Consider the following 15,662-nt stretch of genomic DNA (forward strand, 5'->3'; position numbering starts at 1 on the left):
TCCATCCTCTGTAAAGCAGGGATACTACATGGAAAAGGGAAATGTTACGAATGTTTCTTTCTGCTCCAGGGACGAAGAAGGAGGCGTCGGAGTCGCAGGGGAAGTGGGAAAAAGGGAGCCCAGAAGAGCAGGAAGAAGAGCGCACTCCCACCCCCTCATTACCAAGCAGCTCCCATATGACCATGGTAATGACGCTTTGTGACTGTGCTATTGGAAAGCCTCCCCTGCTGGGTGTATTAATATCTCCCGGAGCTGGGATCTCTGACAGGAGACCTACCTGCCCCTTGCTCAGGGAGCTGAAAGGAAACACTCTTCAAGTGTGATCGACTCCAGCCAGTCTTTACGAGTTTCTCTGGGTTGCTTGAACGAGGCCCAGGTTGACAAAGGGGTTCAGGCACCTCAGGAAGTTCAGAGGTGCTTAGTGGGATTCGCAGAAGTGCCTGACTCAGGTGCCTGATTCTGATGCACTCTCCATGGGACACAGGCACTGCTGAAAATCCTACCAGGCCCCTCCCTGCACTTGTAGGGGTAACCCACACACCTGCTGGGTGGGGTGTTCTGGCCCGTCTAGTGGCACCAGGACCACTTAGAGACAGAGATCAAAGGAGTCTGCTCTAGAGCCTTAGCTAACAGCCGGTTGGGTTTTAGCTGCTGCGGGAGAGGCTCCTGCACTAAACTCCAGAAATCCCAGGTTGGATCCCCTCTGCCAGGAGTATCTATGCGAGTGGGTCGCTCTGGTGTGCTCTACTGCATCCTCAGCTGCTGTCGTCCAGGACAGACGGGGCTAATCCAGCCACGCAGGCCAGCTGCAGTAACACTCAGGAGGTGCCTGAGACACCAGGGCAAAGGCCTTCAGCACCCCAGGCCCTGGGTTTAGGTGACCCTGAAACCAGCCCCCCTGCAGTAACATTGTGCCCAGTGAGTTCTGACCCACGGGGGGCTGGCCCCAGAGGCCCACAGTTTGGGATTCTCCTCAGCCAGGCAGACTTGCTCCTTCAGTCAAAGCTACTTTCTGTCCTGCCGGCGATTCCTGCCTGTTTTGTGGCAGCACCACACGCTGCAGGGTGGGGACGGAAGAGGCATTTCCGCTTGGGCCCTGTTCTCAGTCCTTTCCTCGCAGACACTGTGGGCTGCTAGAGTTGCTGAGCCAATCTGCTCAGGCGCTCGGGGTGGGATGGAACATGGGGCAGGTTCTGCAGTGACCCCTCGGCTGCACTCAACAAGCAACTTGACTGGGCTTTGCAGGCCATTGAGGCTTTCTCAGCAAAAGCTGGGCTTCCTGGGGGGAGGGGCTAGAGAGGGAGGAAATGGGGTGCCCTTGGGGTCCCAGCACCGGCTGAGAGGCTCCCATCTCTTCTCAGGCAGGGGGGAGGGGGAAGCGTATGAAAGACTGAGGAAACCTCGGCACCTGTGGAGGTTTGTTAAGAAAAGGGCTCAGCCGGAGTCTCCACGCTCACGGGGCGCTGCCAGCCTCCCGCTGGGACAGACTGTTCCAGGGCAGCTGAGCGATGGAAATACTCAGTCCCGACAGGCTCTGTCCCTCTTCACTGCAGACCCCCGGGGAGCAGCTTCCCTCAGCCCAGCTCCAAGCCCTGCTGATGAGAGCCGTGAAGGGTCTGACGACACCCACCCTGGAGCGATTTCAAGCCGCCGAGGAAGAGCTGAGGACCATCGTGTCTCTACACGGAGACAAGATGGAGAGAGTAAGAGACTCCCGCCGTGGGGCAGGGGGATGCTGCGCAGAGAGGGGGAGGGGAGAATTTCCTCTCCTAGGAAACTGTTCCTGGGACACACGGGCATGGTGCTGTGAAGGGTGGCTGAGCCCCTTTCCCTTCATCGCTTGGCCGCGGGGATCCGCGGCGTGAGGTGTTTGACCTGTTCTCTGCCCGCTGGAGCTCTGACACGTCCCTGAGGACAGCCCAGCCCCACTGAAGGGGAGCGATAGCCCCAGCCCTGGCAGCGCAGCACTTACCTAGTCTGCCCAGGGGCCTCCACACTGGTTTCCTCAGACATGCTGCGGGGCCTTGTTTTTCCAGCTGAAGGATCAGGAGGAATTTGGCTTTGCACTTTTCTCTCTGTCTCTCCCTAGCTCTGATCCTGCTGCCCATCCCCACAGGATCTGAGTGCCTCCCCCGTGAATTAGACTGGCCTAGGGAGGTTTCTGGCAGACTTCATTTCTACATCCCCTGGGTAGGAGGCTCTCAGAGTCATTATTCCCCCTGATTAATGAAGCTGCACCGCCCTCCTGGGAGGTAGGAATTCAACCCATTTGACACCTGGGGAAACTGAAGCCCAGAGAGCTCCTTGAGTTGCCCAAGCCTGCGCAGGTGGGGTTATCGAGAAAGGAATCAGGGTTCACCTTCCCTACAGTCCTTTAACTGTTGCCTTCAATCGCTCGGCCTGGAAATAGGTGACATTCCTGCCCTTCCCCAGATACCGCCTGCCCATGGCGCCTAAGTGCAGACTTATTCCCTTCCTGGGCTTTGGCTTTCCTGGAAACTCGGAGACTCATAAACAAACAGAATCCTGAGCCTGAGCTTCCTCCCCAAACCTGCCTGTTCCTGGGGTTTCCTGCAAGTCGTCCCTGTCTCTGGCCGAGTTCCCTGTTTCCAGCAGGTCCGAGGGGGAAGATAACAAATGGCCCCTCAATCAGCAGATTGATTTGTGCAGGGCTCTAACTCCTGCTAGCAGAACAGGGCACCAGAATCCAGCCACCCGGGTTGTAGCTCCTGCTCCTTGTTCGAGAGAGGAAAGAGCAATGACCAATTCCTCATGGAAGAGCCCTAGGGGGCGGCTTGTCCCTTTCGGGTCTGTCTACCTTGTGCTGCAAACTCTGCAGCAGGAGCCGGAAAGCCTGGCCCTATGGACGTGGGCTCCCAGGGCTGGCACTGTGGGGCCAAACGGCAACGCAGCCTCTTCTGGGCTTGGGCTGGAACTGGAGCTCTGAAGCCTGGGGAGGAGGGGGCTTCAGAGCCCGGCTCCAGCCCAAGTCTCCAGGTCTGCACTGCTGTTCCCAGTGCCATAGCCTGAGCCCAAGGTTAGAGAGCCGGCTTTGAGATTGGTTACGGCAGGTTTTAAAATCCCGCAGTGTAGAGGTTCTCCTTAGGGCTGGGGCCTGGAGCTGGCTAGCCCCGTCCAACGAGCCCTGCCTGCCATCTCTGGGATGGGCTCTGGGGTACATCAGTGGAACCAGCTGGGTCTGGAGCAGCGCTTCTCTACCTGGGACATCCTCAGGGCCAAACAGGTGGTATTGGACGTGCCCCACACAGCACATATGGGGCCCACAATGGAAACTGGGTTGAGAAGCACGGGCCTGGAGGAACTGATTGTGCTAGAGAGATCAGCAGGAAGCTGCAGAGATGGAGGAAAGGCTCCTGCAGGGAAGCCCTTGAGAGCAGGCTGAGAGCAGTTTGCTAAGGCAGGGAAGGCCCTGGGACAGCAGGGGAGTTTGGGCTGTGCCCACGGTAAGGTTTGGGGGAAGTCTTTTGTGTGTGTTTCTGAGCTTTAAGGTACTAAACCAGACCTCAGGAAGGCTGGGGTTCCTGGACTTGTCAAAGCCTCTTTCTTCAGATTATGGAGGAGCCAAGATGGGCAACCGAGGTGAGAGGCGGCTTGCAGGGCTGCCAGGAGGGGTTACCTGGGAGGTTGCCACTCATGGATAAATCCATCCCTCAACTTTCTGGCATTCTTCCAGGTTGGAGACGTCGTGGGACGCATCTTAATCTGGCTGGACAACGTCTGTCATCCCAGAGCCAGAAAAGCAGCACTGAGGGCCACGGCCTTGCTGGCTCGTTCCCACCCCCAGGACGTGGTTCTGAGCTGTGTGGCACACACGCTGTCCTCGGACAGGTAGGGAGCTGCTCTGTTATCACCTCAGGCCATTATTTCTCTTCCTGCTCCTACCGACAGGCCACAGTCCGGGAAGGGTCCGTCGGGCTCACGCAGTTGGAGGGAGTTTCCTGCTGTGCAGAGAGCTGTCCAGGCTCACCAAAAGGAGATGCCCAGGCCCAGCCACTGAGGAGCCAACCCTCCTCCTGCACTCCCCAGGATGGAGACGTGCCAGTTTTCTGGGGAAGTCCAGCACTGTCCTGATTGCTATGGGTCACCCCACTTCCTCTCCCATCCAGTACAGGGCCAATAAATGACTTTGGGGCTCACTCCACATCCCTGGGTCATGAGGTCTGGCTGCTCCCTATTGTGTGAGAGAAGGCAGAGATGGAAAAGGTCCATGAGGTCCATCTGTCCGTCCGCTGGGGACCAGTGCAGGATTGTTACCTGCAGTCAGATCCCTAGTTATTCCATGGCTGAGGAAGTGGTGAAAAAATGCACTCATCCTTATGGCGCTGCGCAGCAGGTAAATCTCTTCAGACAGAAAGTTCCAGACCTAATTGTTGCAAACTAAATAAATAAATAAATGATCCACACATGACCAGAGCGTAAATGCAGTGCAGCCTGCCTGAGTCTGCAGACAGCCGGCAAGAACAGCTCTGAGAGGGGTAAGTGCCTCTTTTCATCTCAATACGTTGTGAACCCTGAGTCCTGCTGGTTATTGCCGATCACTTTGCAGAGTCATCCAGCTGAGGTGTTTATAATACAGTCTCCATGTGCCTAGGGGCCGTGAAACCCAACTGGACCCTCGCCAGAGGTCAAAACTCCGTCTTTCCTCAGCATCCTCTGCAATGCAGTTCTGCACTGACCATAGACAAATCTGTGTCACATGGGAGAGAGAATTGAAGAGCAGCATGAAAGAAACTGAATTTCTTACCCAGTTCCGTTACCAGAGGAATACAGTGTTGGTTTTCATATTGATTTGAGTGTTTGATTTGTAAACCTTTCAGGTTTGAATTCCTTGAAGCAGCCCCAGTGCTTTCCAGGGTCTGTGCTCAGAAGCTATAGAAACTCGGCAGCGTTGGCACAGAATTTCAGTCAAGCTTCCTGAAGACCTTAAATCCAGGCCATTTGCTCTTGGTTTGTCCAACCTAGTTCTCAGTGTCCCCAGGGCTTGACCACCATGTCCGACCTTCCTCACCAAACTTGGAAGTTAAATGACTGGAAGCCTTTTGGATCTGTCTGCAGTCTTCCTGTGCGGATGCCTGGGGGGACCAGGAGCGGTTAGATCAGCAAGAATGGAGAGAAGAGAGGAGGGGGATTTCAGTACTAGTTTCCTTCCAGCTCTGTCACACTGGGCAGTACAATCTCCCCTGAACCCTCTCCTATCAGGGCATGTTCTGAGTCAGTGTCTGACCCGTCCACCACACTGCAGTAGGATTCAGCTGCTAAGAGACACTTGGCCAAATGCTGGGTCTCAGTTACACCCCAAATAGCCAGAGGAACTGCACTGAGGTCAGGCAAGTTCCTCGGGACTGAGCCTAGCGTAACAGAGCAGAATGTTGCACAGTCTGGTGGTCACACTGTGCTGGTCACTCGGTGGTCAGATCATGGTCACTGTCCTGGAAACAGCGGTGCTAGCTTCAGGAACAACAACCCATTAGGGAAAGGAATAAATACAACCTTCTCTGACGGGACTTGCCCTGCCTCAGCCTCCCTGCACCAATCGGTGTCTCCTCTCTCAGACGCCTTTCCTGCCCGCTTTCCAAGCCTCTCCCTGGGGAGGGCAAGAGGTGGCCAAGCAGGGAAGGTCTGACTTCTCTTTCTGAATCTGCAGATGTGCCATTGAGCTGTGGAAGGCCCTGGGGGAAGAACCACAGCTCCCCAGGGAGGTGCTGCAGCAGCTGCTGGACAAGCTCCAGCAGAGACACCGGGAGGAGAAGAGCGGCAATGTGTCTCTGGCTGTAAGTGAGATTTGAGATGTCACTTTGAGAACCCGCCACCGCGGGGAGGATAGTGCATCTGTGTGTGTCTGTGAGCTTCACCCCTTCTTAGCTTCAGGCCACGGCTCCACTACACAATGAAGCCGACCTGCGTAACCTCGGCATACAGCCGCCACAGCAATTCTATCCCTTGTGTGTGTCTGCACTTTGCTGCTTGTGTCGGCAGTGCACGTCCTCACCAGAAGCGCTCGTCTCGATTGTACGGTCAGGGTGGGGCATTGTGGGAAGGCTCCTGAAAGCCAGTTGACGTACGCGATGTTGTGTCTACACTGACACTGCATCAACCTGGACTCTCTGCCACTTGTGGAGGTGGAGTTATGAATTTGGCACCAAGGGGCAGTTCTGCCAATGGGAAGGAAATTCCATAGTTAGGGTGATGCTGGGTGAGGGGCCTTGCATTGACATAACTCTGTAATGCAGACCAGGTCTTAGTGTGTCCTGGCCACCTCCTAGCAAACCAAAGAGGTGTAAATAAAGCTTCACCCAGGAAAAGTTACTGATCTGAAGCGGTTTATCTGCTGGTGCCCTGGCTCTGTTTGCCGCTCTAGGTGGCTCTTTAGTGAGCAGGTGCAGTTTGGGTGTCTCTTGGAAGTATCCAGGTTTCTGGCTCTCTAAATTGTGACTAGAAATCTTCCCAGCATGGGATCATGAGATGTCCAGTACTTTTGACTGGGCCAGAAACACTGGGTCTACAAGAACAGATCTCCTCAGGATGGTTTCAGCCCGTGCAGTCATGGCTGGAAACCCAAAGCACAGAGTCTGCACCATTAAGCGAAATAATGGGGAATAACATCATCCAGACTCCTCTGACCTTTCCGTAGGGCTCCATCCTGCTTCCGTTCCAGGAATGGGTGAAGGTTCAGGACCCTCCAAATGTCTCCTCCCCTCTCAGGAGCCAATCCTCTTTTGTAATAGGCTGGGGAGGAAATGAGACCCGAGAAAAGGACAATAGCGAATGGCAATGGGGGCAGGTGGCAGATTGGGATAGTGGAGTGAAATTCTTTCCCCCCTCCAGGCAATGAGGACCATTTACGAGGTCCTTTTCCTATGGGGATACCGAGAAGCCATCCTGGAAATGTATCCCCAGATGCTCATCCTCTGCGTCAGGCAAGTGCAGTATGTGATGGATCTGCACTTGCCAGGGACCTACATGGCCAGCACGACATCCAGCCCCGAGGAGGGATCCAGCTGCCTCAACCCCCTAAGGTAATGACTGAAAGGAAAAGGAAGAACAGATGTGCTCTGCTAAACACATGTAGGCTGTTCATGGCCATCATTTGTTCGGGTGCTATAGTTAGCCCAGGCTCGCTTACACCAACTAAGGATCTGGCCCCACATGCCCGCTTGAGTCCTGTTACCTGTCACAGTAAAGAATCAAGTATTCAACCGCATTGAGTGATGACACCAACCATCTTCAGAAGCTACAGTGTCACTAACTGGTTACAAACTCAATGAAACTGCAGTGTCGACAGGGCCCATTGGGCAGGGGAGCACCATGATATCACACTGGATCTATCCTCGGGGAGGCTAGCTCCTGCTGTCCATACTGTGTGTGCCAGGGCGTGTGCAGCTTTGCCATGCTTGGGGCTGATCTCGTTGCCTGACACTGGTATTTTTTGTCTTTAGCACGTCGGTGGAGGCTGTGAAGACTCTTTTTTCCATGCCCGGATACTGGAAGGAATTTGCCAGCATCCAATTTCAGCAGGGTTGGGACATGATAGCCTCACGATATTACTACTCGCAGGGTGTTGGCGTGATTGCAAGGTAGGAGCCCAAAGTTTCCTCTTCAGTGGGTCTCTCTTGGGAATGGGATTTCCGTGTGAAATGTTCCTCTGTTCCAGGCTGCCATCTCAGCCCAGCAACTAGAGAGGAACTCTCTCTCCCCCTTGATAACCACAAGGGACTTTCTGCTCCATGTTCCAGAGCCATGATCGAGTTTGAGAACCCTCAGCTCCCTGCCGTCTTCAGAGAGGCCGTCACCACTGTTCAAAGGGAGAAGGAGGAGGAGCAGAGAAATATCGCCATAACTTTCTGCACTGAGGTGAGATTCATTAGTTGACAGGAGAGCAGCTCAGGCCAGTAAGCTCTGGGCACATTGTCAGCAGCTCAGCAGCCTTCCAGCCAGCTAGCTCCTCTCCGCACATGGATGGTGGTGGGGCATGGCACAGAGAGGGAGGGAGAGACAGGGTGAGATCGCTCCTGGCTGGATGTACCTAGGTGGGATCCTGTGACAAGAGGAGATGTTTCTCCGGTGCCCCAAGGCCATGCTTCTCTCCTCACCTTTTCCTGGGGTTCTGCTTTTCTTCTGCCCCAGGGGTCTCTCCATGGCACTCAGTGGGGCCTGGAGATTCCCCTTTCCCTGGGGGTTTATTTGTGACTTGTGCATTAGTCTAAGTTCTGGTAATGAGCCAACTGAAAGAGCAGCAACTGGCTCCCTACACACCGGAGACGTTGTATGGGAGTAAGTGGCCATTTGGTAAAGATGAGTGTCCAGGGGACAGACCCCACAGGAAGACCTCTGCTCCTCAACCCGATGTTGATTTGGCTCTTTCCAGTTTCTCCAGAGTCCTTCCATTGAGACAATACTGACAAAATCAGAGCTCCAGGCACAGCTCATGGAATGGACCCAAGATAAAAACCCCATTGTACGTCGGCTCAGTCTGCGAGGCCTTGGCAGTATTGTGCTCCAGCCAGAAAAGGTGAGGGGCGTGGATTGCCCGGGGGACCGAGGAAGCCGATGTCTATCGAATCGCTCAGCAATGAGAGCGAGATCCCCACACAAGCCTTGTTGTTTAACGCACAGCACTCGAATGTTGGAGGTGCTTTACTGAGCAAATCAAGGCATGACGTGGCCCCTGCTCCCGTGAGCTGACCCCTGATTGCAGATGTGATGCAGTGGGGAAGGCGGGTGAGCAAAGACAAAGGTTACAGTGAGCAGCTGGCAGAGAGTGACAGGAGAATGACTTTGTGCCCCATTGGGCGGCTGTGCCAGCCGTGGTGTCTCATAGGTGGGAGTGGGATGGGCCAGCATATGCCCCAGGCTGTCATCCAGGGTAGTAATGAGCTGCCTTCTCCATTGCTGCAGGTGCACTCGTTACGGGCCCAGCTGCCAGCGATCATGGACATGTTCTGTGACACGGATAGAGGGCGTGTCATGGGAGCCATGCATCAAGCTGCAGACATCATCTACCTCCTGGATGGGGAGGGGCTTGGCTCCATCTCCCAGGACATTGCAGTCAGCCTTCGCCCCTTCATTGATGACGTAAGGCTGGGAAACACAGGAGAACCCCATTCCTCCCACCCGCCTGTCTCTGGTGCCCTTGTCTCTCTCTTCCCATCCCCTTCCCTCCCACCCCTCAGCCCTGCCATGAAGCCTCCAAGGGGTGCCCCTGCCATGGGTGGGGAATCTCCTGCTCAGCCACCTCCTGTCAGAGCTCTTCTCCGCAAACCTCAGCATCAGCGCCATGCTCCCAGCCCCTGCTGCCGCCTGGCCTCGGGGAGAGGGCCTGGCACTGGGCAGATGACCAGCTGTCTGGAGAACACCGGCCCCAAAGAGGTGGAGATTCCCAGCAGGAAAGAGGTGGGTCGGGAATCTCCCGGCTCTCAGGGGCACCAAGGAGCAAAAGAACTGCTGTGTTTTGTAGCAGCACCTCCCTGTAAGGCTCCAGCAGCTGCTCCTCCCCTTCCCCAGACCAGTCTCCAGCAGCCTTCCCTCCCTCTCCCCTAAGCTTCTAGGGGTCTAGGATTCTGTGCTCTCCAGACAGAAATTGTGTCTAGGACACCATGGGGCTGCACTGCCCTGCACAGTGTCTCAGGCCTTGTTCTACACAAGATGTCTATGGCGCTGGCCTGGTGGCCTCACTGCTCCCGACCCAAGTCAGTTAACACGGGGAACCGGAGCAGCGTGCGGATTATGACTCTGTCACGTTATGCTCTGATCCTGCCTGGCTTTAACCGGGCTTCCCACTCCCTGTGTGTCATTGCCAGGAGAGGGACAGCGTGCGCTCCGTTGCCATTTTACTGCTTGGCAACGTGGTGAGCAGCGTGAAGGACCCGGACAAACCCATCGTGCAGCAGAAGATGATCCACTGCTTGCTCCGCTCCTGCTGCACCTTGAAGACCGGGATGAGAGTGTGACACTGGTAAGTGCCACGGTCATTATTTCCTTAAGAGTAAAGAGCCAGAATCTCCTGGGGCCCCCACTCCATTAATGGCCAGAGCCCCTTGCCCAAGCAGAGTCTTCTCCTCCCTGCTTCACTCCATGCTGGAGCCCAGTGCCTCATCCATTCTCACAGCACACAGCACAATTGGGAAGAAAAGCCTTCTTCTGGGAAAGAGCCCTGACCCTCTCCTGCAAAGACGGGCCTCAGGCCTTTGGGCTGCTGCATCCAAAGGTTCATAACAAGAGGCAGCAAAAGAAAAGGGAGCACAGATCTGTAAGAGCCCCTTCAGTTCAGGGAGCTGATATCTGCCCACAGCCTTCTGGAAAGTGGGTGCAGCTGCCCTGACTTCTTCCCTGGAGCTCCTGAGAGAACTTCTCCAGGTCCCAGCTTCCCAGAATTCACCGGACGTTGCCCTCTGTTGTTGGGCCAACTGGGATGTGGAGGGAAGCCTGATCTGGGGGCCCTTTGGTCCGACTCTTTGAGATCCCAAAGCTGAATCACGCTCTCATGCAGTCTCTTTGCACCTAAGGACTGAGCTGTGGAGATCTCTTATGAATCTTTCCAGGGCCGTCCATAGAGGGGCACAGGGCCTGGGACAACACCCCCTACTCTGCCCTAAGCCCCAGCCCCACTCCATCCCTTCCCCCAAGTGCCACCCCACCTCTTCCCACCCCTGCTCCGCCCCCTGCCCCATCCCTATTCCTCTCCTCCCCCCAAAGCCCCACCCCCTCATTTCCCAAACGATGGTGGGAGCTGGCGAGGTGGGGCATAGCATAGTGGGACCGGGAGTACTGCGCCTGGCCCCAGCATGGCCCACGTCCTGCGTCCCCCTGAAGTGCGGGGCCCCCCAAAGCGCAGGGCCCTGGTCAACCGCTCCAAACCATCCAAAGACAGGATGGCTCTGGCTCGCTCCAGCCAATTCCCTCTCCTGAGCACACTCCTGTGTACAACAAATGACAGGAATCTCCTCCACTAGCAGGAAAAGCAGGAGAACAAGTGACGGGGAAGGCTCCATGTCCCCCAGACTGTCCCTCTCTCAGTGAGAACCCTCTTGGTCTCACCTTCTCTTGCAGAGATGCAAACTGACGCTCTTCCGCTGCGCAGTGTTTCTCAGGTGGGCTCATTTGAAGACGCTGTTCCGCAGCATGGCCTGGGATGGCTCCACACAGCTCCGGAAGTGTGCCTGGAAGTGCTTGGTAGGTGAATTCCTTGTGCCTTCAGAGTGGTGAATGGGGACTTGAGGGAGACCTTTTTAACCCCACACCCTGAGTACCCATCCGCTTCCATCGGGTGGCAGGACTCTATTCCAGGCTCTCTGCTGGTTCATTTCTGCAGGAGTTACAATCCCTTCACATTTTTGAAATTTTTCTCCACAACTGTCAGACCTGCAAACGTTTGTCTTTGAAAATGAAAGCTGAGGTTCTGGAGAACACAATAGTAACTCCAGAGAGGTGCTGCTATGGCGTATGGGCTCATACTGGCTGTTGCCATGCCCTGGCTCTATGCTTTGGCTTCCCTGGACTAGTCCCTGTGGGAAGAACATGTCATTTGTATATTGTGCGTTTCTTCCTTCTTTCTTCCTAGATGCAGAACAACAAGAGCCACATCCCCAAATTCCTGTTCCACGCCTTAGAATACCTGGAAAGCTCACAGACAACAATCAGACATTCTGCAGCCCTGTTCATTGGTAAGCAGAGCGACTTCACTTGAGCTTTTTTGACCTGCTTCCTTCAAAGCCCTTTTCTAGACTGCTGCTCTGTTCCCTCTCACAGCACCAGAATCTTAAAACTGTGTGTGTGTGTGTGTGTGTGTGACAGAGAGAGAGAGAGAGAGAGAGAGAGAGAGATTAACATGACTTCCAAGATGAGTGGAGCAACTTAGCTGTATCGATCGCACCAACTTCCCCTGCCCACAACTCCTCTTTGGCTGCGCCTTGGGGAAACCAGCATGATGTGAATTCAATCTCCTTTGGAAATCAGTCTCTCAGTGACTTCTAGGCTTCTGATGCTTTATCTAATGTGCTTTGTGAACAGATGTAAGGAATGTATTTAATTTCCCAAGGGCTGTCTTGGGAGAATGGCTGCATCTTTCGCAGTTTTAAGCAAAGGATTTGAAAAGTCATGAGATTCATTGTCTGTCTAGGAAATACTATCCACCATTACTGTGACTTGTTGTCTGAAACAGTGACTGAAGATGGCATCTCCCGCCTGTATGAAGGTAAGGAAATACCTCTGTGTGTTTGTGCCTCTGTGGGAAGTACAGGGGTGCAGCACAGGGCCTGAAAACAGTTTGAATGTGTCCCTCTCTGTCTAAGGACAGTGTTTAAGGAAGAAGGATGATCACGTGAGCTTTGATCGAGGTGCCACAATATGTGTACAGGAGCAGGGAAATTCCATCCCTAGCTCCTAGAATAGACGTAGCCTTAGAACTGTGTGGGAGACTGTCTTCATAGAGGTCAGAACATCTCTGAAGGAAGGCCTGACAGAATTGAAAAGGGCTGTTGTTATTATTAAGGGTGGTGGTGGTGATGATGACAATTACCCTCTGTAGGGAAAGATTCATCACTTGCCCTCCCTGTAATGGAGAGATTTCAGGCCAGGGAACCACTCATATCTTGGTTATCAGCTCATAGGAAATTCCTGAGTGCACATTGGGAACATCTTTCCCTGTGACCTCTTAAGGAACGAAGGCCCAGGGCCACACAGGATTTCAGTAGATGTTGTTAGGAGTCTAAATTCCTATGCGGATCTGTGCGTAAATGTTGGATGATTTAACACCTCTGCTTTTCTGTTCCATCCCAAGCAGAGTTGCTCCCACCTGCCTGTGTTTTAGCGTGTGGACGTGCGTATGCTGGGGGAGGGGGAAGTTACGCACGGAATGGGGTCTCCTCTCTGTCCAGGGCTATTTTGGGAGTAGCTGAGTTGCTGTTTCTTGCCTGCAGACTCTTGGGTAGCTAATAGCATGTGGCAATGGCCATCTGAAGGGGAGGTTTCCTAGGCACCAATCACATCAGCACCATGGGGCTTCCAACCCGTTTCCTCTTTGTTTCAGCTTTTCAGGAAGTGCCTTTGACATGTGACAGGACCACAGGGCACATCCTCAATAGACATTACAAATGGCTGCAGAAGCTTGGAAATCTCGTGTCGGGTTCCGCATTCGACTAGGGAACCGGGACCGACACAGAAGACCTCTTTGTCCTGCTATGGTACGTACAACAGCATCTTTGGAACAGGGACTGAACAACGAGGTGGATATTGGCAGATGACAGACAATTGTGTAGGTCAGTGAGGCGTAGAGAAGACTTTGAAGAAGTTGAAAGGGATCTAATAAAGCCATGTGACGGGGCAGCACAATGGCAGATGAAAACCAGAGCTGACAAAGTCAGGGCCATACGCATGGAAAGCCCGGAGGTGAACAACTCCTACATATCGCTGGTGTCGGACATCAGAGCATGGACGGTTGGGCCCAGTGGCTGGAGCCGGGGTGGTGGGGCCTAGTGGAGGTCGAGCCGAGGGTTGGAGCTGGAGTGAGGAGCAGCTAGGGGCAGGGCCAGGGTGGGATTAATGATTCGCAGCCAACAGGAGCTGTAGGGGGCGGAGCCTACAGGCAAGAGCAGCTCATAGAGTATCACTAGCAGGGTTGGAAGGGACCTCAGGAGGTCATCTAGTCCAACCCCCTCCTCAACGCAGGACCGATCCCTAACTAAATCCCCAAATGGCCGGGGGGGGAGAGGAACGGCAGCGCGCGGAGCCGCCTCGCCCCACCCCAGCCAGGCAGAGCCGGCCCGGCTGGAACGCAGCACACAGGGGCTTTAGCGGCTGTACCACGGGGCCCCCCTTAGCCCTACTCCTTTCATGAGTGCATCACTGCCCCACTTCTGCCCCAGCCCCACACACGGTTACAGGGCAGAACCCTGTAGCTGAGCTCTGAAATCTCTCTCACTGTAATGAAGTTACTGCAGAGTCAGGACAACCCCACCTTTGGGCTCCATGTCTGACATCTCTCCCCACTGCACAGAGCCCTACATTCACAGAGCTTCTCGCATGTGATTCCCTCAGTCATCAGAGCCAGGCGGAGAGAGGAGAAAGTCTCCCAGACTCCCTCTATCCATTGCCAGCCCACAGGGTAGCGGAGGTTGTGGGGGGTTGGGTGCTCTCTTTACGCAATGCCAGCTCTCAGGGAAGTTACAAAGGAGCATTAGCAAAGTGCGGTGGTTTTGTGCTGTGGAAAACTACCCTGCTGGAAGGTTTTGTTCTTCTGATTTGTGTTCCTGCCCTTTCTCCCTCTTACAGACATCTAGAGGCTAACAGGAGCCAACCGAGCCCACCACTGATCACATCTCTTGGGAGACGGCAAAGCAGCTGCTGCATGGGAAGGAGGAGAGAGAAGAGGCAGAGCAGGATGTGCCGGGGTGCACCAGTCACACATAACCTCACAGTCTAGGCGGCGGAAGCCAAGCCCCTCCCCAGCCCTGCCGGACATGCTACAACTGGAGCACCAGTGTGAAAGGGAGCAGCTCAGCTCGGTCTAGGCAGATGCCGAAAATGGAGGATGCACATTGTAGGCTCCAGTCCAGAAGCAGCTGATGCCCCTGACTGCAGAGCCCCGAGGTGCCGAGACCCAACCCCATCCCCGGGTGCCTGCAGACGTGCAAGGGAGCTCGGAGTCTCTGGGAGATTCCCACGCCGGGAGCCCAGAGACCCCCAGCCCATGTCCTAGAGACATCTCGTAGGAAGTAACCTGGGAGAACTAGCCATCGCCATGGTGACTGACGTCAGATGTTCTGGCTGGATCCCCACTGACTCAGTGCCGAACACATTGGCCATGGACAAGGCCCTGGGGTAGGACCCAGGGGGGAGTAACAAGGGCCTGGGTCCCCCTACCCCGGCCACCATCCATCCTTGGGTGGCAGCCCACCTCCCCAATGTGCCACTAGACTGCACAACCCCAAGAGGAGGGGCGGCCATCTTGTCTCTGAACTCTCAGCCAGACAGCCCTGTGCTGAAGGGCAGCGATATTGACTCTGCCCGTTGGGCCACACAGCACTGAGGGAGAGAGCAGCCATATTGTCTGGAGCCATCGGGCCACACAGGCGTGAGAGACAGGATAGCGGCACGGACACTGGTCTCTGGGCCACACAGCCCTGCCGGAGAGGGAGGGCGGCCGCACGGACTCTGGTCTCTGGCCCCACAGCCCCGACGGAGCGGGCGGCCGCACGGACTCTGGTCGTTGGCCCCACAGCCCCGACGGAGAGGCGGCGCACGGACTCTGGTCGTTGGGCCACACAGCCCCGACGGAGAGGCGGCCGCACGGACTCTGGTCGTTGGGCCACACAGCCCGACGGAGAGGCGGCCACGGACTCTGGTCGTTGGGTCACACAGCCCCGACGGAGAGGGCGCCGCCACGGACTCTGGTCGTTGGGCCACACGGCCCGACGGAGAGGCGGCCGCACGGACTCTGGTCGTTGGGCCACACGGCCCCGACGGAGCGGGCGGACGCGGACTCTGGTCGCGTTGGGCCACGCAGCCCGACGGAGAGGCGGCCACGGACTCTGGTCGTTGGGACAAACGGCCCAGACGGAGAGGGCGGCCGCACGGACTCTGGTCTGTGGGCCACGCAGCCCCGACGGAGAGGGCGGCGCCACGGACTCTGGTCGTTGGGGCACACG

At 55.5% G+C, this 15,662-nt stretch overlaps 1 protein-coding gene and 1 long non-coding RNA gene across 2 annotated transcripts; both read left to right on the forward strand.

The window, feature by feature from the left end:
* Positions 1–7,816: 7,816 nt before the first annotated feature.
* LOC120386373 (maestro heat-like repeat-containing protein family member 6) lies at positions 7,817–11,732 on the forward strand. Its single transcript, XM_039505633.1, has 6 exons — positions 7,817–7,872; positions 8,387–8,530; positions 8,917–9,093; positions 9,819–9,973; positions 11,068–11,190; positions 11,579–11,732. Exons 2-4 carry the CDS (start codon positions 8,447–8,449, stop codon positions 9,966–9,968), a joined length of 411 nt encoding a protein of 136 aa, XP_039361567.1. The 5' UTR covers positions 7,817–7,872; positions 8,387–8,446; the 3' UTR covers positions 9,969–9,973; positions 11,068–11,190; positions 11,579–11,732.
* A 417-nt stretch (positions 11,733–12,149) lies between these two features.
* On the forward strand, positions 12,150–15,194 carry LOC120386374. Its single transcript, XR_005589688.1, has 3 exons — positions 12,150–12,211; positions 13,046–13,199; positions 14,287–15,194. It is a non-coding gene; the product is annotated as an uncharacterized LOC120386374 (long non-coding RNA).
* Positions 15,195–15,662: the final 468 nt, after the last annotated feature.

The sequence above is a fragment of the Mauremys reevesii genome, linkage group 18 (genome assembly GCF_016161935.1).
Source record: "Mauremys reevesii isolate NIE-2019 linkage group 18, ASM1616193v1, whole genome shotgun sequence".
In the NCBI taxonomy this organism is placed as follows: domain Eukaryota; kingdom Metazoa; phylum Chordata; order Testudines; family Geoemydidae; genus Mauremys; species Mauremys reevesii.

Coding starts and splice junctions, on each gene's coding strand:
- LOC120386373 (XM_039505633.1), top strand. CDS start 8,447: ATGGAATGGACCCAAGATAAAAACCCCATTGTACGTCGGCTCAGTCTG. Junction 8,531..8,916: donor TTGTGCTCCAGCCAGAAAAG/GTGAGGGGCGTG, acceptor CCATTGCTGCAG/GTGCACTCGTTACGGGCCCA. Junction 9,094..9,818: donor TTCGCCCCTTCATTGATGAC/GTAAGGCTGGGA, acceptor TGTCATTGCCAG/GAGAGGGACAGCGTGCGCTC.